The 25,621-nt window shown below is 39.5% G+C and overlaps 4 protein-coding genes across 4 annotated transcripts in view; all 4 read right to left on the bottom strand.

Moving 5' to 3' along the window:
• Window positions 1-428: 428 nt before the first annotated feature.
• gcgb (glucagon b) lies at window positions 429-2,209 on the bottom strand. Its single transcript, XM_068572819.1, has 4 exons — window positions 2,165-2,209; window positions 1,909-2,014; window positions 1,066-1,221; window positions 429-841 (listed from the first exon to the last, which is right to left on the bottom strand). The coding sequence occupies exons 2-4, from the start codon at window positions 2,001-2,003 to the stop codon at window positions 721-723; spliced, it is 372 nt and encodes a 123-aa protein (XP_068428920.1). The 5' UTR covers window positions 2,004-2,014; window positions 2,165-2,209; the 3' UTR covers window positions 429-720.
• Window positions 2,210-2,848: 639 nt separating this feature from the next.
• fap (fibroblast activation protein, alpha) lies at window positions 2,849-10,786 on the bottom strand. Its single transcript, XM_068573037.1, has 25 exons — window positions 10,672-10,786; window positions 9,624-9,713; window positions 9,425-9,519; window positions 9,252-9,326; window positions 9,044-9,096; window positions 8,850-8,922; window positions 8,489-8,609; window positions 8,247-8,401; window positions 7,488-7,585; window positions 7,242-7,371; window positions 7,119-7,157; window positions 6,936-7,034; window positions 6,775-6,845; window positions 6,629-6,682; window positions 6,407-6,531; window positions 6,181-6,231; window positions 5,691-5,789; window positions 5,266-5,335; window positions 4,975-5,169; window positions 4,736-4,790; window positions 4,537-4,636; window positions 3,787-3,845; window positions 3,604-3,676; window positions 3,368-3,441; window positions 2,849-3,169 (listed from the first exon to the last, which is right to left on the bottom strand). Exons 1-25 carry the CDS (start codon window positions 10,784-10,786, stop codon window positions 3,068-3,070), a joined length of 2,271 nt encoding a protein of 756 aa, XP_068429138.1. The 3' UTR covers window positions 2,849-3,067.
• A 1,175-nt stretch (window positions 10,787-11,961) lies between these two features.
• ifih1 (interferon induced with helicase C domain 1) lies at window positions 11,962-21,493 on the bottom strand. Its single transcript, XM_068572713.1, has 16 exons — window positions 20,975-21,493; window positions 20,518-20,689; window positions 20,240-20,356; window positions 19,451-19,516; window positions 17,382-17,599; window positions 16,659-16,869; window positions 15,394-15,611; window positions 14,825-14,926; window positions 14,605-14,728; window positions 14,303-14,518; window positions 13,548-13,804; window positions 13,305-13,454; window positions 12,996-13,157; window positions 12,716-12,906; window positions 12,498-12,579; window positions 11,962-12,224 (listed from the first exon to the last, which is right to left on the bottom strand). Exons 1-16 carry the CDS (start codon window positions 21,410-21,412, stop codon window positions 12,021-12,023), a joined length of 2,928 nt encoding a protein of 975 aa, XP_068428814.1. The 5' UTR covers window positions 21,413-21,493; the 3' UTR covers window positions 11,962-12,020.
• A 790-nt stretch (window positions 21,494-22,283) lies between these two features.
• The window catches only part of LOC137782790 (potassium voltage-gated channel subfamily H member 7-like), a 34,870-nt gene continuing 31,532 nt past the window's right edge, over window positions 22,284-25,621 (bottom strand). Inside the window, exon 15 of the mRNA XM_068572424.1 lies at window positions 22,284-25,324. Within this exon, the coding sequence (XP_068428525.1) occupies window positions 25,040-25,324 (285 nt within the window). The 3' untranslated portion in view covers window positions 22,284-25,039. The remainder of the gene's footprint in view (window positions 25,325-25,621) is intronic.

Raw genomic sequence — 25,621 nt, 5'->3', positions numbered from 1 at the left:
TGGTGTCTGCAGTCAAAATTGAACACTGATGTTAACTGGGTGATGGGTTATTTATTCAAATGTATCAATCAACTATGTATAACATGTTTTCTTTGAAACAACTATGTATTTTGAAGTTTTAAATTCTTTGATGGACATTAACAGGTGTATCCTGTGCCGACAACGTCATCTTCTTGTATTCTCTGAGATTATGTTGTAAATGGACGTGTACACACTCAGCTGGAGAACCTTAACAAGAAGAGTGATCCTCGTCAAACCAATATTTCAAAAGGGATATCAAAAGAAATGTAAGCTGGAACTCATGGATTGTACACATTTCTTTATTTAAAACTAAATATGACTTTCATCTGAATAATAAGAAAAGGTATTGAGACTATCTACAGATGCAATTATCCAAGTTGTAATTCAGATCAATACTGTGATTTTAACATATTCTTACACATGTGAGAAGGAAGCTGCAAACTGACTAAATCAGAAAAAAATGAATCAATCAATGCTTGATAAAATAAAATAGTCACATTGCATTTATGAATGAGACTCATTTCAAACATACTGTTCCTTTTGGTATTTTGACAACCTTTCCTTCAACCACTGAAGGCCGACAGAGCTTCTTATTAGGAGAATTTAACCAGGAAAAAAACTTGAGTACAGTTTGTAAAACATATAATAGCACAGAGTCAGTGTGAATCGTTGCATTATTTAGGGAGCTGTTGCTTGAGTTTACTCTCTTCTGCCTCGGCCAGTCTTCAACCAGGACACAAACTCCTTGACGGCTTGATCCTGCAGGTACGAGCTCACATCACTGGTGTAGGTGCCGTCTGCATGGCGTCTAAATAGGCTCCTGCGGAGACAGACACATATAGATGCACTAGTCAGGGGGTAGTTGGCTGAAAAGAATAGTTCACAGGGACTACCTCACTGAAAAAATGTTGAGAACCACTGATCTAGTGTATTAATGCAATTAAAGCCAGACTTGTGGTTTATTACAGACTTGTGCTATATTTGATATATTGCATGCTTTGCCACCAAGTTTAAGTGATCCAGTAAAAAAAAGGGCACACTCACCCATTCCTTTTTGAGTTCTTTAGCCACTGGACAAAGTCTTGTGCTCTTCTTGTCTCCAGATATTTACTGTAGTCGTTGGAAAATGTTCCCTCCGAATGTCTCTTCATGTTTGGGAGCTCAATGGGTTCGGCCAGCATGGAATTTTCAGCCAAAAGACTAGAAATTATGGAGATAATAAAGCTTTAGTTGACACAATCTCCAGTCAAACACCCCTCCCTGTCATTTAGAATCAGTAATCTATATTTGGAATGCATTAATGCACTTATTCTTGCGTGTGAAATTGAATGTTAAAAAAATGTCCATACTTTTGAAAATTGAGTTTTGCATCAGCAACCACTACAAGGGACACCACAATATACTGAAAATAAGTATGAAATAATAACATGCCAATACATGCAAACAGTGCCAAAAGGAAGGCATTCAAAGGAAATATATTAGCAGTATCTCATATAACTACCCTAAAGGTTCTCAGACAGCTTCTCAAAAGTAAAAATAACAAATGACACATTATTTGATATATTTGGACCAAAGATCCTTTTCCTCTAATGTCAACCATTGAAACTTTAAAAGCAACATGTGGACCTACACCTGTCTACCAGGACAAGAGTTCTTTGCCTGTCTTCATTTTGAAATGTTAACCAAAAAACAAACGTAAAAAGAAAATGTATTGAAGCTTTAAAAAGTGGCAGTTGCTTTTCTGCTTTGTTCGAACCCTTTGTTGCTCTTAAAAGATTTGCTGCATATTTTTGCAGCTCAGAATGGTGCACCAAATACTCATGCCCAGACTTCTGTAATCCTCTCATAAAAGATCTTGTGTGAGACTGAGGAGAGAGCTGATCTTACGTGGGGTTTCGGTCTGTGTCCTGGTCAGGCATCTGCCAGCTGCTTTGGATCACGATGAGGAGCAGGACTCCCGCCACAGAGTGAGCACTTTTCATCGTTTGAGCTTCTGAAGGATGACCAGAGAAAGACGCGCCGTGAGAATATTTCAATGCAGAATGAGAGAAATAACAAATAATGTGGACAAATATATATATATATATATATATATATATATATATATATATATATATATATATATATATATATATATTCTCACCTGTGCTCCTTGCTGTCAAGCGTCTGAGAGAAGGATAGTGAAGTGTGTTGGTCCCTCTGAAGCTGTTTCATGGTCCTCTTCTTGATCTACCCGGTCTTATATAGTGGAGCTGAGGAGCATTCTCCCAGGTGACTCCCCCGTCACTGAAACCTCAGCATCCTCTGTTACTCTCAACCCATTAGTCAGCTTCCATCTCAGTCCACTGAATGTATTTGACTTTGTTTAAAGCAAGCTGCCACTTTAGGTGTTGCAATCAAACATGACCTGCACCCTGTCAAACAAACACTGACAAATACTGGCACCCATACATGTTCAGATTACTGCCTATCAATGAAGCCTATGTCATGAAGCGAAAACTGAATACTTAGTTGTATCATGTACAGACAACAAAGCTTTATAGCTTACATGTTATGTAATATCATTATTTTATGAAGTCATTGTTTTCTTCACATTACTTGCATGTGTGCTTTGAAATGTAGGATCATGCATTGATAGAGACGAAATATGCATCGATTATTAATTATTTTTAATTGTAATTTTTATCCAAAAGACTTAAAATATACAACTAATCAATCGCTTGTATTTTAAAACAATGTTTATTTTTTAAAACAAGACTGCTGCACACATTATAACACTCACACAACAAATCAGTGCCGTGCAATTTATCTATAGATATCACATACACATAAAAGAATGTTTTCAAACATAAATGCATGCATGGCTTTTAGTATGTTTTCAATGTCAGATATATTGACAAAGAATCCCTAATGCTCATTTGTGTGAGCATTTAAGCATCCATTGCACATAAAAAAATAAATGTGGACTACAAAAAACAATGTTCACCCTGACAAACAAGATAAAGAAATACACACATTAGAAAATAAATGCTGTCACATTCTTCATCTATTTGGGATGAATGAGGCATTTCTGCAGGAAGTGGCTCATGAGGGTGTACGTGTGATAGAAGGCTGATCCTCTGAGAGCGTGGTTCTTGTCTGTGTACCACTGAAATGAATGTCAAATTCAGATTAGTACATATAGCCTCTAAAATTCTGATTTCCAATATCACATTATACACATTTCAAACCATACATTTAAGACTATGCATTATAACACATGGCATTTTTTTCCCCCATTGAAACTTTCATTAAATCAACACCATGAAGGCCAATATTAGTCCCAATTTCCTGAGTCAATATTTACCATGGTTTCAAAGTCCACTTGCTTGTCCACCAGAGCTTTGGAGATCTGTGCTGCCTGCTGGAAATGGACATTGTCTACAGGAAAGACAGTGTTTTCACTATGTGAATGAACTTCAAAGCTCAAGGCAAACAGGGTCCATTAGTGAAAGGCTTTACTGCGTTACCTGGTAAACTGTTGAGAAATAGGCCTACCACATGCTCAAAGACTGAAAATAAGAGTATTTTGATGAAACGTACCATCTGCTGTGCCGTGAACCAATAGATAGTCGACTGTTTTAAAGTTCATTGCTCTGGATGTCACTGTGGAATTCTATTAGATAAAAGAAATATGTCACCATTAAAAACACACTGTATGGCTCAAGTCACTATTATGCAGTTTAAAAAGAGTATTGTGATGGAGTTGACTTGTCTAAAATGTACCTTGTAGGAGTCAGCATTCTCTGAGGGATTTCCCATGTAGCGTTCGGTGTACACTGCATCTGCAAAGAAAATACCACAATTATACATCACATCGTATACAAATTACATTTATTAAACAGAAGGAAAGATGTTTTGAGAGAGTTGACTAGATTTATATCGAGATTTTGATCTTTAGAGGGGAGGGAACTCAGTCGATTTTACACATTAATTACATTACATTTATTTTGTATAGCTCCAAGTCACAAATTTGCCTCAGGGGGCTTTTTAATCTATACATACCACATACAACATCATCTGTCCCGGGACCCTCACATGGGTACAAACTGCCCCACTTGTCACTTGAGTCAGTTGGGGATGAGGACTACAGGTTTAAGGGAGGTCTGGGGGACTTAGCGGGAAGTACCAGACCTCTGAAGCTTGCTTCTCATCTCAGCTTGAGGTACGTGGTTTGAGGCTACATTAGCCAGCACTTAAAAAAATGCACTTGAATCTCCAACCAAATTGTCTTGGTTTAGGTTGAATTGTGGGTAACAGAGAAGAGAAAGATTGCGACATCTTTGCTACTGTTGCATTAACTTTGATCACTTCTTTTTTTTTTTAAGTGTCAACTGTGTGTTTGAAGATGTTATAAATAACTACAATTACAAATCAGTGAAGAACTCTCAAACACTGTAGAAATGATGTCATATGAGGGAAATAGTTATCTCAGAATAGATGGTAGAAATATACATAGTATGTAAAAACACAGACCATAATATTCCCACTTGGCCACCGGGGCGACTGCTATTCCACATTTAAAGAGTCCAGTTCCAGCACCCAAAGCCATTGAGGTGACGTAACCACCATATGACTGGAAGTCAGAACAGATTGGATTTAGTGAATGTAAAAACACTGAATAAGAAGATGAGCATATGAGAAATACACAGAGCAACGAGACAGTGCAACTTACCCAGCCCCATATTGCTATTCGGTCTTTGTCGATAAAACCCATGTCGATGAACTTCCTACAACACGTGAATAATTTATAAACAACAAAACGTTGAGTATCAGACCATCTACCTAGTTTTCACTCTTTTTTCAATAATATGATCCAACTTTGTTTGTCAGAGAGGTATAGCCAACAAACGGGATCTCTTCACTGAGCATGCACTATAACATGAGGCGATTGACTGTAAAGACACACGTTACCTCGCTGCTGCTATCTGATCCTCCACTTCGAACGTCCCAAGGCGTTTGTAGATTGCATGCATTATTTCATCACCTTGGTAACCGCTTCCCCTTCCATCAAAGCTGGCAATGATGATCTCGTTTGAACTAGAGAGGTACGTGCCCCAGTTCAGCTTAAAACGATAGTCCACTTCTTGACTGCAGGGGCCTCCATACCTGCACGGGTCAGCAACAGCAGGTGTCATCAAATGTTCACGGACGCTCACAGAATTATGTTGAGATGGAGCATGCTGGGGAGGATTGTTTACTTACACATCAATCAGAAGAGGATACTTTTTAGACTTCTTAAAATTGGGTGGTAACATCATTTGATACCAGAGATCTGGCAAAAAAACAAAAGGTTATGACAAAATCAGATGCAGATTAACAACAACACTCCTATGAACCCATAAAAGGGAAGAAAACAAATAAACAAGAGTGTGTCATATATACTTCTTAATTGATAATTAATGAAGTAAACTGGAATGTTGGACTGGATTTACTAATAAAGCATATACATATTACTACATTTAGGTGACTAGTGAAAAGGGAGAAAGGGAACCTGTTTTAAATAGCACCAACATCAATCATTTGTGGACTCTTTCTGTTATTAAATCAGTGCGTTGGGTCCAAACCTTGTAAACCTGAACTTGTGACATCTTCAAACGTAGTGGAAGGGATCTTTAAACGTGTCTCACCATATCCTGCAACTTTTAATGTGCCATGCTTCATTGTTGGCATTTGGAATTCTGACAGAATATTTTGCAGTTCCGTGTTCTCTTCAAGAATGGAGAGCTCTGACAAACAGAGAGGCAAATCAAAGAGATTTGAATAACAAACTATTCTCATACTGGAAATTAAGAATTTACACAAAAACCTGTGTACAAGTGAATATCAAACATATTTCTACTTTGACACCAAAAACTGTTAACCTTCAAGATCTGCCACCTCTCTTGATGCAACATTTCCATCATCAGTGTGGAAAGAAGAGCGCTGATATCACCATAAGTCTTTACTTTTGTATAACTGATGCAATATTTAAGAATGTTTCACTTATGCTACAACAACAAAATAATAATATGTACATTATTAATATGTTCAAATGTATACAGCACACAACATTAGATGATATGATATTAATTAACTAAATAATTCCACAATGGACTTAGGGTTAGGACGGATACAGACCTGCACCTGAGCCCCTGTTGTCCATGAGTGTGTAGATGGGCAACCCAGGTCCTGTTAAAAAAAACAAAAATAGAAAATGCACAATTAGTTTATCATACATCAAGTCTTCTGTACCACTTTGGAAGTCTTCGCACAGCTTATTGTTCACAGATGTTTCTTGCCACAGATGACCCCTGACACCGTGAATGAGTTATTGCTTAAGAGAAGATGTCGATGGGTAACTGACCATAGCAGTCCATCCGGTAGTAAGAGGCGTCAAAGCTGAAGTAAGCTGAGTTGTACTGACACCTGTCCTTACGCAGGTCACAGGTGAGACACTGAGGAGTAGAATGGCTGCTTCCAATAATAACCCTGATAAACAAACAACTCACGTCAGTTATGACGACCAAGTCATGACAGTCTTCCTGGGGTACGAGAATACATCACAGAGATTAAAAGATTTCCTTACTTGTAAAGATGTCTCTTAACCGGGATTCCTTGGTACTCATTACTCACAAAATATCTGTAGAGAAGCATTGTAGATGAGTCAGATTTACTTGTATTCATTTTTTATATACTTTAGGTTTTGTGTAGTTTTGCGTGTACTTCACTCACATGGCATCTTTGGTTAATTTGGATATGTAGATGACTTCCCACTTCCCAGAAGTGATAGGCGTCATGTTGCCCTTCACAGAAGGAATGAATACAACACTCAACACCACAGACGGGATAAAAGCTACTGTTATCTTGCATAGACATAATTGAATTATACTTACATCTTTCACAAAATGAATATGTTTGTAGCCTTGTGTGTCACTCATGATTTTGTAGAAACTGAGTTTATCATCAGCAAAGAAAAGCGGTAAGGGGACGTACTGAAAAAAAGGTGATATTTTTACAGTCATACACCGATCAAACAGTTAATACACAATCAATGGTGCAACCTCCTGGAAACGTACATGGCCGACCCATCCTGTCTTGCTTGTTTGCTCAAATTTCTATAGAGAGCAGAGACATTTATTTGAGTTAATTAGCGTTTCCTCAAAAGACCATGAAGTCAACACAATGTTCGTGACAGCTACCTGTTTTTCTTGCCAGCCTGTTTCATCAAAGTCATAGATCTGTACGACCACGTAATTCTGTTTTCTCGTGACCCACTGCACAGCGATACGTTCGTCTGTAACCCAGGTCACTGAGCACAACATGTGATCGCTGAGCAAAGGCAATAGAAAGTGACAAGGTAAGGCAGACCATGAGGATATTGTGTTTGCCTCGGTTTTCGATGAAGTTTGACTTAATTGATGCTATGAAGTGAAGAATATACAGACCCAGAAGCAACAGAAGCGGGGGCGACCACCTGTGTGTGGCGGGATGGATTTGTAGTATCAACCACAAACAGTTTCACTTTGGTAAGAGGAGATCCAGCCTGCACCAAATCAGGACCATTTTTATGAAATAAGTACATGAACTTGGGAGTAAGATGAATTATGGACAATGGGCCCATATAATGTGAGCTAAAAATAAATTAATATATAGTGCCTTGCAAAAGTATTCAACTCCCATGGCGTGTTTCCTATTTTGCTGCCTTGAGAAAGTTAAAACTTCAGAACAATGTTGGTGTTTGAACCCAATGTACTTTGACTTATGGCCATCATCAAGGTCATCTTTTCCCTTCCCTCCCCCTTGCATGCACTCTAAGTAGAAGGTGAAGCTGTGCCATAAACCTCTACTTTGTCTCAATTTTGATGCATTACAATGGAAAGTATATTGCACCACAACCAACTTGCCAAGAGTGGAACAATACTCTCTGACCAGGAAGGCATTTATTCAGAGAGGCAACAAATAAGAGCAAAAGATACCCCTGAAATAGCTGGAAGAAAAAAGTAATTTATTTGTGGAACATGTCTGGAGCTAAAAGGTATGTGGGATTTTTTTTTCTTTCAACCAATTTTGACTATTTTCTGTCGATCTATTACATAAAATCCCCCCCCAAAAATGTTTAATTCAGGGTTCCAATGCAACAAAAAAAGTAAAAACGACAAAAGGGGTGAATACTTTTATAAGGCAGTGTAAATATTAAATCCCACCTTTGGGTATGGAACAGACACGGTCTCTGGATACTGCTCAGCTCCATACCAAGAGAACTCAATTTTGTGAACATTTGTATCATTAAACTCTGCATAAGCCAAGAATTTTCCAGTTGATGACCACCATATCGCGCCGTTTGACGCAAATACTTCCTCTAAAAATGTTGGAAGAAAATAAATTGGTAATCATCTTCCATAAAGAGACACAGAGGCACACCTGAGGAAGAGGGATTGTGACTCACCCTCATACACCCAGTCTGGGACACCGTTGAGGATCCTGTTTTTCTCCCCATTGTGGGTTACTTGTACTGTTTCAGAACTTACATCAGATTTGAAGAAAACATTGTAGTCCGAGACGTAAGCCTGCAAATCAAAATGTAGTTATTGTTCTTGATTACAAATATAATACAAATCCATACTTAGATTAATAATTTAACTTCATCCAGTACACTTTTTTTTACTTTTTTGTCCTGATGTTTATTTTGGAGTGCCATGTTGCCTCACATACCATGGCCACATATGTCAAAGTCAGTGATGATGAACTGCTGTAATACTGTTCATTCCAATTGAATGTGAAGACAAGGACGCCGGAAGTAAACTTACATATTTGTTTCCCGTTGGGGCGAATGAAAAGTACTGCACAACAGTTGGAAGATTCACAGGCATAACAAATGTTCTGGAAATACATATAAATATAATTTAGGGTAATACCAAATACATCTCTCCCTTTTAGTCTTTGTGTCCATTCATATAATGAGAAACGATGGACTGTATCACAATAAAACACCGCAACTTACGAATTCTCCCTGTCATAGATGGAGTAAGAGGCTGTGTATGAATGTCTCCATTTCTGTCGGAGTGAAAACACAAAACGTAGTTTCAGACGTTGTGTCTCAGTTTTTTTTCATGACGAACAAATGTTAGGTGACATTTTCAGTGGCCCTCTTGTGAAGTTGACATATTGTCAAAACACGCGGGGGGTATTCACAATATTCAGTTTCTCACCTTTGTGAAGTTGCTTTCAAAAGCAATGTATCTATAATCACCTGACAACATGTAATCTGTTGCATCCACTTGAGCCTACAATGAAAATGAGTATAACATATCAGTTATTATTCTGGATTATCACTGTGTTTTTTGTTACAAAATGTTCATATTAGGAAATACAAATATATTACAAAGGTTGAATTGCTCAAATAGAGTGACTCCTCGTTTGTTTCAGCATTGTGGAGGAAGATATTCCCATCTCTTGTTTTATGCAGATATTCCTTGTCTGCAGATTTAGAAGACAATACAACACACTTGTGAGAGATTTGTAAACAACACGATGTATCAATTGTCTTGCCCATAAAAGCAACCTGTGTAATATAGATGTACCTGATATCCAATACAGATTGAAGGAACGCCACCTAATGGTGTCATTGAAGTAATCCTCGAGGGTGAATTTCCTTTTGGGACCATCAGACTCTGAAATGATGCACATGCTGCATTAAGGCCAGTTGCTGACAGCAATCCAGTAGAGAAGAATATTTCATCTTAAGTAAAAGTTATGATAGCATTACACACAAAATTACTCCAGTAAAATTGGCCTACATAATTATTATTAGCATCAAAATCATGATAAATAACTCATCATTCACAACAGCGCTTTTCAGAATGATATACATTATATCATTACATTTATTGATGCATTCATTTGTACATCACTTCAATGTTGTAGCTTCAGATGATAATACTAATCTTTATTACTGTACATACAGCTAGGTGGCTTGATCAAAGATAAGTTAATTTAAATGTTGTATTAAGTTAATTTAAATGTTGTATTAATAATCTAAATCACAGAAAGTTATCAGAAAACGCTGAGTAAAAAAAAACAACGCTTTCCTTCCAAATCGGTGAAGTAGAAGTAGAAAGATAAAACAATCATATGAAAATACTCAAATAAAGTACAGCAAAAATTGTACTTAAAAAGTTAAATGTTGCATACATCAAAAATAAAAATCAACACGTCACGAGGTGGCGCTATAACTTCCTGCAGCGTGCTATTGCTCTGTTGATCCATACATGAGGCACTTATAAGTCATACAATCGTTTGTCTGCTCGATCACACGTTTGTTACCGAAACAAGAAAAACGCATTAAAAAGTCAGCAAAACAAATTAAAAAATAAAATAAAATCACCAAAACGAGAAATGAACGAACCATAAGCATTCATGTAATATGCTTTTTTTTTTTTTTTTTTTTTTTTACTATAGTATATATCGTTTATAGCTCTATAAATACGTAGGATACATACTTGATTTGTGTTTCTCTTGGGTGTTACACACTGTTTGGGGCTATTTTCACACCGAACTGAGAGAACTCACGCAGAACAGGCTCGCAGAGAGGAGGAAAAGCAGACAGGTCAGGCCTGAGCTTCAACTTACTGCTGTAATAAACTGCTGAGATCGTTATTAACGTGATGACGACAGCCGCCCCTATCAGCCCCCACAGCACCTTGCTGCAGCCCTGTGAAAGGTGACACAAAAGTTGCAAAGCCATCCTCCTCTTGAACTCACACAACACAAGCCGACGCTGCAGATGATCGTTTTGTAGTCCATTTATCCCAACAGATAGCTGCACACACTACCCACAGTAAGTCTTTCATATTGACGAGTGGTCCATTCATGTTTATGTTCTACCTTTTTGAGCTAAGAAATACATTACTGACCATGACGCCGAAGAAGTCTCCGTGAAGCTTTCAGTCTTTAATAATCCTTGAAGGTCGACGACGTGAAGTTTAAAGTAACTTCTTCTTCTTGGACACGCGCTTTGGTTAACATGCTCTCACAGCAATACAAAACCGTAACAATGGTTTAAAACTCAATATGGCAACAGAAATCTGAGCCCCGTCCTACTTTGAGTTGAATCAAGGCTTCTCACACTTCCCGCTGCATTCCTAAGGAGCACTCAGAGATGCCTCCCTGAAGTCTGTCGGCTGAAGTCTGCCGGCACAACTTTCCAAGAGCGCACAACTTGGTATTTAGGAAGTGGCTTTTTCACCACGGCGCAATAAGTCATTCCCTCAACACATGAAAGCAGACGTTGGCTAAGATTGAGAAATTTTCCAGTTGTGGAAACAATAAAAGACAATGATGGTGTTGGACAAGTGATTAGTGGGGAACAGTTGTTATTAATGTGACTTATTTAAATGCAATTAAAAAAAAAATGCAATTAAAAAAATAAAAGGACAAGCCAGATGGAGGACAAAGTTTTATAACTCATGGACCCATACACAATGTGCATGACCGTTCATGCCACTCACAGTCCAATCAGGTGTCTTTCTGTAGGTGGAAACAATTCTTAAAAATAGTTCTAAAAATAGCAGCTGTGATTGGCCCAAAAGTTTGATTTGATGGAACATCACCAGCAGCACTTGTATGTCTGCATGTGTGTTGACAGGTGGGCACTGAGGGGCTATCACAGGCTTAGTGGCTCCAATCTCAGGAGACCACAGGGCTTTGAGATTAAAATCACATTTTCCAGTTCATTCTGTCTCAGTGATGCACACAACATGCACATATATGCTATAGTATCCCATACACCAACAATTGTAATTCATCTTTTGCAGCACATGCCTAAATCCACAAGTATCAGTAACTTCAGTTATAATGACATCCTAGCCCTCAAAGGAAGTGTTGCATTTGCCAGTGCGATGGGTAAAGGAATTCATGCAGTGCAAGCCAAAGTTTAATAATACAACAGAAAAAAAAGAATTAAACGACATAGGTGTGATTCATTCAGTGTCTTCATCTTCGGCATCAAAGCTCTCTGCCACCCGGCTCGCGTGTTCAATGTAGTCAAAGACGGGAAAGTTGATGTTGAGGTCAATCCACTTGGTGCATTTGCTGATCTTCTTTCCGTTGAAAGTCACCACAAAGTTTTTCACATGGAGGCTGGGGCAATCGATCCCTCGGTGGGGCATCATGGAGCCCCATCTCTGCAATGGAAATCAGGGATGAGAGATAGGGTGCAAAATGTACACAGAGTGAGCAAAGGCTTTTTCAACAACTAAAATAGTCAATACCAATTCTGAGCGCTGCTGAATTATAATTCAGGAGGATAAGGGCAAACAGAGAATAAGTAAGAGTCCGGCCTGGCTTGAAATAAAACCATATGGAATCATCTTGTTGTAATTATATTATTATAATAATCCTCTGATTGAATCTTCGGCAAGAAAGGAAATAAGATTTAAAAAAAAAAATATGTTTACCTGCCCGCACTCCTTGCATGCTATGTAGGACAAGGTTTTATAATCTTGAAGAGAAGGGTTTTCTCTCTGAATGAAAAGTTGACTGTGAAAGAAAAGTACACAATGTAATTGCTCAACATGCAGGATATAATTCACAATGAGAGCTGAACTACAACTGTGGCAGACAGTCTATACATCACGGAATCATGTAAAAGTGGACTCTGACTGGTAATTGGTACCTGAACTCCGGTGTAACATTGACTCTGTGCATGCCTTCGATCATCTGGATGTCATCTCCGGTGCAGACGTGTTTGCTGCAGCTTCGGCAGCTGAACTTCACTTCACCCTTCATGTTCTGCATGTGTTTCTGCTTCTTCTTAGTCATTCTCACCTTCTCCTCCATTATAGCCTGAATCTGAAACTCGGAGATCTGATGAAAAGAATAAAAAAAAAAACCATCACACAGAATGGTCTCATTGGAATGTAGCTTTCGGTTTAAAATTTTGTAATCGCACGTACCCGTTTGTCGTAGTCCGCTTGATTTAAGGCTCTGATTTTGGCAATGGCTTTGTCCATCATGGTAATGCGGTACTCATTGACACACTCCTTCTCGACCACCCCAGTATTCTTCACCTCGACCAGAGTGTAACTGCTGTCCTCAGCTCTCCCTCTGCCTAGAGCCTTCAAACAGGTGATGGGAGTCAATGGTTAACAAACACATTCCTATTTTCCTGTCACACATTTGTATGATGGTGCCTTCACTACTGGACACAGAGGTAATAATCGTTTACTCACACCACAGGTCATTTGACAACTGACATCACTGACCTGAATCATGGCAATCTCATTGGTCACAAGGCCGTAGCGGATAACAAAATTGCACGCTGCTATGTCCAAACCCTCCTCTGCAACGGTGGTAGCAATCAGCACGTTGACTTCACCCTTGCGGAATTTGTTGAGTACGTCCCTTGACTCTGCCTGATGAATGACACATTTGAGGTAATTATGATTTGGATTTGAGCTTTGCAGGTTGCTCGAGGAGATGCTGCGGTTTTTGTCACGTGCACTCACAGTGGTCATTGGCTTAACAACGCTCTGGTCTCCTCCACCAATCACATGTGAGGCTTTCACTCCAACATCTGCAAACTTGGGGTTTTCCTGAATCCACTGACTTAGAGCAATGGCACTGCGACGTGTTTTGGTGAAAATGATCCCTCTGGCCTCTTTCCTGCTGCTGAACTCCTGCAGAATTTTGGTTCGTAGTTTCGACAGGCTATCATTTTCATACTCTGCGTTTACTGCGAGGTTCTGCAGCTCTTCCTTGTTCTCTGCAAGAGATCAGATTTCAAAGCATTGTGGTAACTTCTTAGTATGATGTTAGAAGTTAAAGGAACAGTTTGGGGAAACACATTTATTCAAAAGTCAAAGTGGAAAAACTACAAAGTGTTGATGTTCTCATCACTGTTGGGTTACCAGGCAACGGAAACACATAAAACCTTGACTACCTTTTTTTGTACAGAATAAACAAACAAAATATACTGAGTTAATTAGTGAACTTTACAGGTGCTTGTTAGTTATTTTTTTCCTTTGGACAGAACCAGGTTAACTGTTTCCTTATGTTTCCAGTCTTTATGCTAAGCTAAGCTAATCAAGCCTTATATTTACATATACGAGAGTGGTGTCAATATTTTAGCTCTGGGTCTAACTGCAGGCAAGAAAGCAAATATGCATATTTCACAAAATGTCGAACTATTGACTGAAAATGCAAGAGGAAATGTACAGTATTGATAACAAGTCACGAGGGCCTTTTCCCAACACCACAATACCTTTAAACAGATTGCAGAGGAATCTCTCAGTATCTGTGATTTTGATGACATGCTCCTCGTCCGGAGTTGTTTTTTTCTTCATCTCATCCTCATGCCATTCGTTCAGGAAACTGAAAGCGTCCTGCATACGAATAGTGTTGCTGAGATCCAGGCCCTCGTTGTACCGTCGAAGGTGATCACAGCAAACGCGCACTTTCAGATTTTCTTCTGTTGCAGCTAGAACAAATTGACACACGTTTTAGGCCCAAGACGCCAGGCAGCTTGTTATAAAAAGGATGTGAAGCAAAACAAATTGTGCTTACCTGTTCGCTCTTTTTGCACAACCCACTGTTCATAATTCTGAGAGGCAAGGTCAGAGGTGGGGCTCAGGTCGGCATGTGCGTGAATGGAATTCATGATGTGCTTGATTACATCACCAAATGGATCCTGAAAAGGACACACACATGTACCATCCTTTCAGTCCTTAGAGAGAACCAGTATTATAAAGCCACTATGAGGCCATCCCATGTTCAACAAATGTACCTTTTTTCTGTCTTCAACATGTATAATGGTTTTCCTTGCTTCTTTTCGGTGCTCCCCGAGGTCCCCAGTCATGATTCTGGAAGCATCCAAGTTTGCACAAATCTATGAAAGCGACACATAATGAATTAATCTTTCATTGGAGTAAATCAAAATAAGACATCTCCATCTCAGTGATGCACACTATTTCTACAAAATGACACAGTTAAGCTGAAGCCAAAAAGCTGTTTTCAATTTTGGACTTTTGTGGCATTAGAAAACTGTAAGGCTGTATGGAACATTTGAAACAGCTTGGCTGGATGAACGGGATCCTCGATGACTAAGGCAGAGGAACGGCAGGATTTAGATGAGCGAAAGATGAGAGTGTGAAACTAAAAGACAAATATTTTGTTAATTTTAAATGTGAATATACAAGGAGTAGGTACACAATTAAAACAACAGCTTGATTAACAACATGTTAATCATATCTTCTGTGATTCTTATGGACATAACATGGAGTTATATTAGTTTACATATGTGCCCTGTGCTTTTGTCTACATAGGTGTGGACAGGAAGCTGAGAATAGTACTCACGCGCAGTATGTGATCCTCAGCTTTCTCCATTTTCGTGGCACCGCCAACACCCGGTGAGGCAGTAAGGCCCAGGATCTGAGGGAGGGGCATGGGCTCCTTCTGCTCTTTTTTCAGTCTTTTGTTCCTGTGCTTTTGCGTCAGATAGCGCATCATTATGTGGTTGTAGACTTCTCCTTTCTGAGTGTGGTGGCACTCATCTATTATGATCAGTGACAGATCTACATGAAGAGAAGAAGTGACAGACAAACATATAAATGCATGTGTTGTACAGCACGTCACACAAAGAGGTCTCATTGTAAAACGCAACATGGAGGATTACAAAAAGAGATTCCCTAGAGTTTCTTTGGTAACAATGATGTTTGGCAAAATGACTGTTTTCTTCATCAAAACAATAACATTTCCGCGTGTCTCACTGTAACATTACCGTGCAGGGACTACAATTTTCCCAACCAAAGCAGTGCCATTTATATGACATTTATTTGTGTTTCTTAAATAAATAGAGGTGATTTTAACTCACAGACTATAACATCTGTGTTTGAGACGGATCCTCCCACACATACCAGCACTTTACCAGGAATCTGACTCGTCAGTTTCAGCCACACATGTTGAAAAACCTCAAAAATAGCTTCAATTCATTACATCTTTTTTTATTCGACAAAAGTCTGAGTGAGGTGAATCATAAGCATTCACACGAAAAAGTTTAACCAGTCATACAAATGTGTCCCCCGGAGGAAGAAGAGAACGGAGGAGTGGCAGCTTGATGTACTGTGGGTGATAGAAGGTCTCATGTGAATTTGATCAGCCGCACACTGATGTCTTGAACAGACGTGTGGCCTGGAAGGCAGGATATAGGAAAAAAAGAAAAAGGACACGCTCTCAGGCGTTTCAACAAACAGCATATGTTCCACTGAGGTGGCTATTCCACCTTGGACTGGTGAGTGCCAACAATAGTGAACAGCAGAGCCGGAAGACTTTGACAGGATCCTGTCAGGTATCATCAGGGGAGATGTTATGAGTCCTCTGGGTGGCTTTCTATTCCAAAACCTGTCCGTGTCTGCGGTTTAAGTCTGCACAGATTGTAAGTAAAGGTTTTAGGATGCCTTTTAAAAAAAAACTTAAAGTTGTTTTGACCTTATTTTAATTTTGAATGCTGCTGTGTTTCGGAGTGGTGATCAGGTTTACTAAGAGAATTACTGAGGTAAGGAAAACTTTTTTTATGTTGTTATCTCGACAAGCTTTTGTAAAATCACACTGTAAAACCATACCGCTCAATTTCACTCCTTCATCCTCTCCTTTGTTAGACCTCTCCAAGAAATTCTCAAGGATCTGGGCTGTGCAGATGATGACGTCATTTTTCTTCACAATCTCTGTGAATGAGATTTTGAGCTGGCAGTCTCCACTGACTCTCTCCACTTTATACGCATGCTTCAAAAATCTCCCGAACTCTGCAGAGTAATGCTGCTCAACAAGAGGAACCTGCATGACATCAGAGCACATTCAATGTTAAGATGACGATGGTAATGAAGCACTATCTGCATCAGTTCTGTGACCACAAAGCTCTTTGTTGTTTGTTTATGCAACAATAACACTAGTTGTGCCATGATTTAGAACTATGTAGTTGTTCAAGGTGAGCTACTTTCTCTTCTACAGAGAAGTGACGTTATTATTCTATTCTTTTCAGTGTTGAAGGATGAACTACTATAATCAGCTTGAGTCACATGCAATCACTATTTCTCAAGTTGTTTTAAAATTCAGCTAAATAGTTTTATAACTTGAATCCAAAATGGTGTAGAGGCCTTTTCCAGTGCGGAGCAGATCACATGCATTAAAATGGAACCAAAGAGCAAGGGAAGACAGAAACCGTATGGCATGTAATTTGTGGTCTGCTGACCCAAATGTCCAAATTAACTGAAAGATAGAATGTTTTCGTTGGATTTGCAAAGCAGTTAAGTAGGTCAGCCAAGCTGTTTCAAGTCAGGTTGTTGTACCTTGTTCACCAGGACGACCGCTTTCCCTGAACGCCCCTCTGCTTTCCTGAGGTCCAGATGTTTCTTAGTAATGTAAACCGCAACTCTGGTTTTACCACTTCCTGTCGGGAGGCATATGATGATGTTTTTCCCCTCCAAGGCAGGTTTAGCGACATCCTTCTGATAAGGTCGAAGAACAATATCATCGTTTTCTGTGCCTCCAGACGCTGCTCCTAAACCTGTAACACAGAGCAGAGCCTCAGACAGACAAAACTTATTGTCTATGTCAGCAACCCACAATTACAGGCATCACAAGCAGGAAACTACTGTGTTTGTCATTGTTTGTGGTTTTAGTCCTGGGGTGGAATGTTTTCTTAAAGATGCTATAAAACATGCAAAAAAAGATTTCATAGAATATGTTCTTCCTAAAAAAAACACAAATGTGTTTTGCACATTAAGACTCTGCACTCTCTGTGTTAAGCCTCCTGACTTTAAACGAAAATTAACACAGACCGAACTACACTGAACACACTAAAACCACAGAAATATGGGCCCAATGCAGGCCAGAAGATGTCATTGTCCAACTACAAATAAATGATGTAAACTGGCTTTTTACACATTACAACTCTAAAAAGAAAAGTCCAATTCAAAGAGGTTTATGAGAACAATTTAACTGCCTCAAATTTTGCAAAAATAATCAAACTCCAGTTGATGTACAGTACTTCCTTGCCCAAGCTAACATCTGCTTGTATTTATCAATCATTTAGATTTTCTCAAGTGGCTTGCAGTTTATCATTTCTTCACATTTTATTCGAAAAAAAAAAATGTACTTGAGTTCTGGCAGCATTGTGTCTTATTTTCCTGTTTGCAAGGACAGAAGACTTTTTATGATTCACTTCAGTCAGACTTGAAGTCGCTGGTGGGCTGTGACTCATTTGTCTCGGCTGGGGATACAACATGCACTATGTGCATACACGCCCCTCTCCGCTACCTTCAACTTGAGGTACTACATTTCCCCCCAAGTTATGAGTTCAATCTTGTGGAAAGCTTTTTTTTCCTCTCCGTGCAAACAGCTTTTAATTTTCCCTCTCAGACTGGTTATGCCAGAGGTTAAAGTGCTGTTTCAAGGAACTACACAAAAGTAAATACGTCTCAGTGCCGATGGCAAGATAGAGCTTAAAAGACAATAACACGTAAACAGTGGCCTCTGTGGCCCCCTGTATTTTCACTTATTAGAGTTGAAAAGTCAACAATCAGCTATATGTTTAATATTGTTCATAAAAAACTGAAAACCCACAGGCGTATTTTTTAGTTTGATTCAATGCAGGAAAATTAATTCCAGAAGAACCACAAATACCTCTCTGCGCATGAAACAATCTTGCATGTGATCCTGTCTGTTTAATGCATGCACCCGGGCCAACCAGTCAGATTAATGTCATGACTCATGTACTTGAGACAAACTGTATTGTGACCTCTTCTTAAGAAAATAAAAGACACTTCCTCTATTCATTTATTCCAGTAATTATTTCCACTGCCTTATCAGTTCACACAGCTCTCCCTTTGTACCACTCCTGTGAGTTGATTATCGTTCAAGCACTCATTTAGTATGCAAATACAATGTCGAAAAGGCACTTTACGAGCGCAGTGTAATGAGAGATGATGCAGTAGCTTTCAAGATAAATAAACAAAGTCTAATGGAAGGCCCCATTCCAAAGCGACTTGAATTCAACTTTTCCTTTACATTATTTTAAAATGCTCCATTATAGCAGCATGTGGTTTTCATTTGAAGCGCTGGCTATGCTTTGTCCTCTTTGACCTACATGTGGTCCATCATAGTACACACATGGAACTTATTGTTTGGTGTCAAGCGGCCAGAAATGTTCCACTTGTAGCACATTCCAAACACACTCATTCTGCTTTTACGGCACATCTACAAATCCAGCATTTCTCGCTATGATTTGAGTTTTTTTTTTGTTTTTTTTTGTATGTGTGGGACTAGAACCAGCTTTTTAGATTACCAGAATACTTTGAATCTTAAAACATAAACAGTATCAATTACTGTAGGGTGAGGGACGGTGAATCAGCCCCACCTGGTTGTGAGGTGTTCACGCTTTCTGGCAGTTGACTGGATTCAGTGGGAGGTCCTTCGTACAGGTCTGAAAAGATAGTTACATTTCTAGTTCATTACAATGGTACGTACAAAAAATGCATCGGACCTGGCTCTCTCAGCCTTGAAAACTATAAAAGAAAAAAAGACTGCACTTATACTGAGATATCAACTAAGGTATACAAATCAGAGTAAATAAAGGCAGGAGATACATCTTGGTCTCTGTGTTGGGAATAGCAGCTGCTAAAGAGTCAGTTCACCAAAATGACCAACGGGAAGATTTCTCCTCTCACCCCTGGTGGTAGCTAAGCTTCCAGATACAGTAATTGCAGATGGGGATTTCTGCTGCCTCACAATAAAACAAAAGAGGTGGATACAATTACGTGTGTTGTCCTTGAGGCATTAATACATCACATTTGAATGTTGCTTATAAGAAGCAATGTCCCAGTTACTCATGATAATTCACAGACTTGGCTATAGACAGTTTTAGAGATGGCAGATACTAAAAACATCTATTTTAATGAACATGTCCATATAAAACTTTGCAAATGAAAAGTATCTACATGGACTAATAGATTAATGGATAAATGAGAAAATGTGTGTTTTATGATTTAAGTAAACTGAAAAATAAACTGCCCACTGGACAGTATGAATGTCACTCAGCTTGTTTAAGATGACGGTTACTGAACCATGACTGCTGCCAGCTGTTATCACAAACATCTAAAGATTATACATGTTTCACTGATGGTTGAACAAAGGTGTTCTGCAAGACCTGTTTCACCCTCAGGATTCTCCGTAAAGTTGATCAAATACTGTCGGCTATCACAGCTTTCCGCTGCTGCTGGAGCTCCAATTTCATCTTTCACTGAAGGCCGTTTCTCCTCAGACCCTAATGAGAAATAATTAAATCACACTTTTGCAGTTCATTTAATTAATAAGTAAGTACATAGGTATAAATGTGCATCTCATTAATAATTTCTGCCAAAACACAGATACTTCACGAGTAACATGTCCTGTGCTGGGTGTGTTCTCTTGTCATGTGTGAGTCACCTTTCTTGTCAGAGTCAGGTGACCCTCCAGTCAGCTCGTACAGGTGCTGGTGTTCAGTTTCACGCAGAATCTCGAGAAACTCAGAAAACCATCCTTGTCGACCTCTCACGATGTAACTCAGAAGTTCACGGGCTCCATTCCTGTTTCCTTGGTTTCTTGTTGCGGAGTTAATCTACACAGCATGAGCATAATGATCAAAACAGATGAGTCGCCTACGTGTGTCTGCCACCTTGTGGTCAATCACTGTAAAGACAGGTACTAGTACATGGGATTTAAATAGTGGGACTGGAAAAACTACAAAAAAGTGGTTTTCAGACGACATGGGATAAGACTTTTCTGCTATGCATTTACTGTGGTTGCATGTTGTGAGGCCTTGGAAACTCAAAGTCCAATGTGTGTTGACAATATTCTCCAGATTCTAATCAGTCCCAGATTAAAATATGATCGGTGTACTTACGATCTCACCATCCTCTTGGGTGAGTAGGCCTCGGGTGAAACACTGGAAGCACACAACGTCAGTCTTCATGTCCACAAGACTTGGAGAGAGCAATTGAATGAGCTTGACACAGTAATCATTCTCTGCCTCCACTTCAGGCTCTGGGGGATTGACTTGCATGTATTCCGCTGCAGATTCACAACCTGCGTGTATCAACGCGTCAACAAATGCCCTGAACCAGCCAGGAGCATGTGGCTTCTTTATAACAGCAGAAATAAGATGCTCCGCGCCCGCACAGTTGCCATCGGTCCTCGTCTTCTGTCTGATCTGCTCCTTTTGGTCGGTTTCGATCAAAGGCATATGATCCAGAACCTGATCCACCACAATAAGCTCTCGCAACCTCGGCCTGTAGACTTCGATGAGACGCTCATACTTTACATCTTCGTTATCAGAAGCCATGACAACTCCAATCAGCCGAATCGATAACGCCGAACAGTAGCTATAGCCTCTATACAACGTGGCTCCAGCTATATCACTGGCAGAAAAAAAAAACGATGATTCACTGTTTCGAGGAAATGAAACAGTTTCACTTTCGTTTCTCCCAAACTCTATAGCGCGCTACGGTGAGCTCAAAATGGTCAGACGTGTTGCCTATTGCGTGATAAACAAATGAAAAAATAGATTGAGACAAATACAAATAATCACACAAACGCGTATTCCAATCTAACACCAATTTCGCCAATGAACTCGTCCCAACCTGAATAAATAAATATGTTACGAACATATTGGTTTACATCACAGATCTTCACTTTGAAAAAGCTTTCTGTGAATGCACATGTATAACATATTTGTAATATTTGTATGTATGTATTTATAGGTCGATCCTGAAAAGGATCTGGTTACATTAAGTGTCTCTGGTGTGGAGTTTTGCGACTGTTTTACGGCGTCCAGCTCCACGCTTATCCACAAATGCAGGCTGCGTTTAAGTGCTAGTGGAAAACTCGGACATCTGGGTTTTTTTGTACGTCAACGACCATGTAATGAAATTCACGCCACACTAAACTGACCACCAGGTGTCAGCATCGTAACATAATATGTTCCAATAATTCGTCTTTGCGAAGGATCTTCAACATTTGTTGATATGCATCTTTGTATTGAGATATTAGCATAACATGTTGTTAGGAACTCTATCGGTTACCTGACCTCATGTAATTCCTAACATATAGCTGTCAAGTGGGGAAATTACAGGATTACAGCAGCATTGCTTACAAGTAAATAAAGATAATATGACACAACTAGAAGTGTTTATTTTTCATTTATTGCTCCCACAGCTTCAAAACAAACATATCTACTACTGTTTTTCTAATGAGTTTCTTATATAATTTACTCAGTTATAAAACAAAATATATATACATCTTGCAATGTGATGTGTTTATCTTTTAACACTTGTCTAACAATACTTTAAATTAAATGTACATTGTCAACAAAAACAGTACAGGGAAACGATATGCTTCAATGATGTTAAGGTTAGTTATACAGAAAGATGCTGACTTAGCATTTGGATTGGTTGTATAGGCACAAAACCCTCTCTGGGGCCTGTTTATGCACAAGTACTAACTTTCCATGTGTTCCCTTTCCCATCTCTCATCAAACACATCCTTTACGTGCATCCTAAAAAGAGACAAATAGGCTGACATCATTTTATATTGTAATGTGCTACTTTGGGCTCATAAGCAGTGCAAAACAGTAAATATATAAATAGAAAGCACATGCACTGCCATGTAGAAATACCTACATCATACTTGTTTGTCAGAGTCCTAGCTCTGAGATAACAGCAGAATACTCTTAAATCTGCATGGTATGATAACTACCTGGACAAGAATATACGGTGTTCAGTTGGCTTAATGTCGTGCAGTAGGTGCACGTCAGTGTTGTACAGTAGAAATGCACATTGTTTGAAAGAAGAAAACATCAGTATACTTGATACTGTGCTATATAATGCAGTGCAATATTTTATAACCCCTGAGTCACACTTTAGAGAAGACGGGCATACAACTAAGGGTAAGAAAACTTTTCTCACACCTTTGTTATCATGCTGTATTATACTAATAGCTGCAGAAAACAATATAATCTGTTCTTATGATGGTCCTCTCAGGGGTAGGGTTTGTATATGTGTATCACACACAAGCTTTATACTCAAATAGGCTCTAACAGGACTTGCCAAGTTTATCAGTGACTGTTGAGGGTGTTCATGTGGCCAGTATACCAGCAGAGGGAATTCACTGTGTGTGTTCTGATGTATGGCCTTGTCAGCGCTTCAAGTCAGGTGCCAGGCAAAGATTTCAACTGGAGGAAGAATGGCTATGTCAACATTTTCCTGTTGTGACAAAGTCCCCATCTCATGCTTTACGTAATCATGCAGTACATGTATGATGGCAACAAGGACACAAAGTAGTGCAGGGCCCAAGCTTTGGCTCACAAGTCTCAGGTTGGACTTGAAAACTGCTTGGACTACTTGGTGACAGAGGTGGGCCGCCTTTAGCCTGCAACTACAAATTTGAGTTGAAGTCTCTATTGCTACTTTCTTTTTCACACTAACTGGAGTTCATGAAGCTAGGTGATCCATTGCTTTTATCTGTCTCTAGGGCCACTTTGGCAGTGGGTACTATGGTATAGTGTCTTATCGTATCTTAACTGCTCTCTGTTGACGCTCAGCTTCCAAGGAGATAATATTCTCCTCTTCTGACGACATAAATGAAATGGTGGGAAAAGCCTGTCCAAATAAATGATCGCTGTTAACTGCATAATGCATTTCAGTTGGTGCAGATTCAGTCGATGGACAAAAATGCTCCTGGCCAGATCTCTGTTCTATACAGTTGGGTGATCTGGGTGTTTGGCGTTGTACTTCCCTTGCTTTGTTCACAGGAGTACTTGTAGTTAAGGATTGGTGGCTGCCGTTTGCCACCTTGTCAGTCAGGTGATTTACTTTTGTCTTGAGTGTTTTTTGAGCGTCTATACCTGTGGAAGTTACCAAGAATGTTCAGCTCCTACAGGAACATTATCTGGGGATAACAACTAGCAGTTGGCCTGAGTCTTTTTATGCATGCGCTTCCTGCCTTCCTGGCATTGGCTATGGCCTGGGTGTTGAGGAGCTACTTTGCACCTAAAGCCAGAAAGAAACATGTGATGTGATGCACTGATCCCTGGAGTGCTGGACATTGGGACCTTTCTAATTTGAGGTAAGTCAGTCAGCTCCTCTTGCTTGAAAATGTAAAACACATGCACTGCCATGTTGATATACCTCCATCATACTTGTTTATCAGAGTCCCACCTCTGAAATAACAGCAGCATACTGTTAGCGAGTAAGGAGAGGAAGGGACACATCTCTCTCGTCTTGAGGTCTACGGATTAAATGCAAACCCGATTTGATACAGTATGTGTGGTGTTCGCTTTGGCTGACTCAATAGCCTCCTCAGTCTAGCGTAGTGTGACCAATTGTGTAATGGGCCATACCATGTTGCGTCACAAGGAGTAGTACAGAGCCCATTAGAGCCCATTAGAGGACAAAGCTGGTTGAAACATGAAGTTGATTGGGTTCTGCAGTGCTAGTTTTATCACAGCCAGATGGAGCTCTTTAACCAGCATTCCTGCCGTTTACGTTGAACTTAGTTTAGAAGTTGTGGCCTTAGTAAATGGGGAAGTGGTGACCTTTTATAGGGCCACTCTATAGGTGTGGTTCAATAGGTTCAATCCGATTGGTTGCGCATGTAATTGTGCCTTTTAAATGTAAACCTGATGCCTAAAGCGTCCATCCGAGGGCTTCTGTGTTAATAGAACTACTGTTACAATATGTAACCATTGTTATTACACTGACAACTGCAGAAAACAGTTGAACACACTGTTAACTGCAGCAACAGTACTTTATCCACATGCGTAATGAATAACACAAACACCTTACAACTATTACCAAGCCATTGCATATGAACAATACAGATGTCTGTGCCAGCATGCCGATAAAAAGCCGCTACTTAAAAAGTAACAACAGCAATCCAACCCAGATATTAGAACTCTGTGCTCCTGGAGGGTTTATGGCCTTGAAAACTCTGAGTCTGACACAGGTCTATTGAGCCCAGTGGTGTTCAGGTTGGAGTCAGAAGGGGCTGGGGAGGAAGAGGAGGATGTGGAAGAGGCTTCAGTTGGAAGAAGGATCAGCGCAGACTGTTGCTGCGCTGTGATCAGCTGTTGCGGCTCTGTGTGTCTTTGTACAAGCAATGCTGTAAGGCTGCCCTCGATGGGGGCATTCACGTTGGCCAAGCTCGACAGAGAGTCTTTGGATTCCTGAATGGTTCTCTCCAGTTTGTGGTTGGGGCCCTAAGAAGAAGAGTGGCAGAATATACAATGTATTTAAAAACTGAATCAAGTTTATTAATGCAACATTTTTTTAAATTCCAATTTTTAAGTTCAGAATTTGATGATAGTTGTAATAAGTCAAATTAAGGTAAATGGTGCAAAATCGATGCCAAGACAAAACATCTCAACAAACAGAACACCTTAATACTTGTTTTAGTATATATTGACGATATTAATATATATTGACACTGTGATAGACATACCAATCACTCAAAACAGGTTGCAGCAAAGCAACATGAAACAGTGGGAGCTTGTCAG

Source organism: Clinocottus analis, unplaced genomic scaffold (genome assembly GCF_023055335.1).
Source record: "Clinocottus analis isolate CAN_PGR_092001 unplaced genomic scaffold, fCliAna1.0.p SCAF_12, whole genome shotgun sequence".
Classification (NCBI taxonomy): domain Eukaryota; kingdom Metazoa; phylum Chordata; class Actinopteri; order Perciformes; family Cottidae; genus Clinocottus; species Clinocottus analis.
Note: the sequence above shows the minus strand (reverse complement) of the source record. Positions and strands in the feature narration are given on the sequence as shown.

Coding starts and splice junctions, on each gene's coding strand:
- ifih1 (XM_068572713.1), bottom strand. CDS start 21,412: ATGGCTTCTGATAACGAAGATGTAAAGTATGAGCGTCTCATCGAAGTC. Junction 14,729..14,824: donor ATGTTGAAGACAGAAAAAAG/GTACATTTGTTG, acceptor TGTCCTTTTCAG/GATCCATTTGGTGATGTAAT. Junction 13,455..13,547: donor TTGTTAAGCCAATGACCACT/GTGAGTGCACGT, acceptor GTCATTCATCAG/GCAGAGTCAAGGGACGTACT.
- fap (XM_068573037.1), bottom strand. CDS start 10,786: ATGGCTTTGCAACTTTTGTGTCACCTTTCACAGGGCTGCAGCAAGGTG. Junction 4,637..4,735: donor GAATAGCAATATGGGGCTGG/GTAAGTTGCACT, acceptor TCTGACTTCCAG/TCATATGGTGGTTACGTCAC. Junction 3,170..3,367: donor AAGTGGACTTTGAAACCATG/GTAAATATTGAC, acceptor CATTCATTTCAG/TGGTACACAGACAAGAACCA.
- gcgb (XM_068572819.1), bottom strand. CDS start 2,003: ATGAAAAGTGCTCACTCTGTGGCGGGAGTCCTGCTCCTCATCGTGATC. Junction 1,222..1,908: donor GACACAGACCGAAACCCCAC/GTAAGATCAGCT, acceptor CATAATTTCTAG/TCTTTTGGCTGAAAATTCCA. Junction 842..1,065: donor AAGAACTCAAAAAGGAATGG/GTGAGTGTGCCC, acceptor CTGTCTCCGCAG/GAGCCTATTTAGACGCCATG.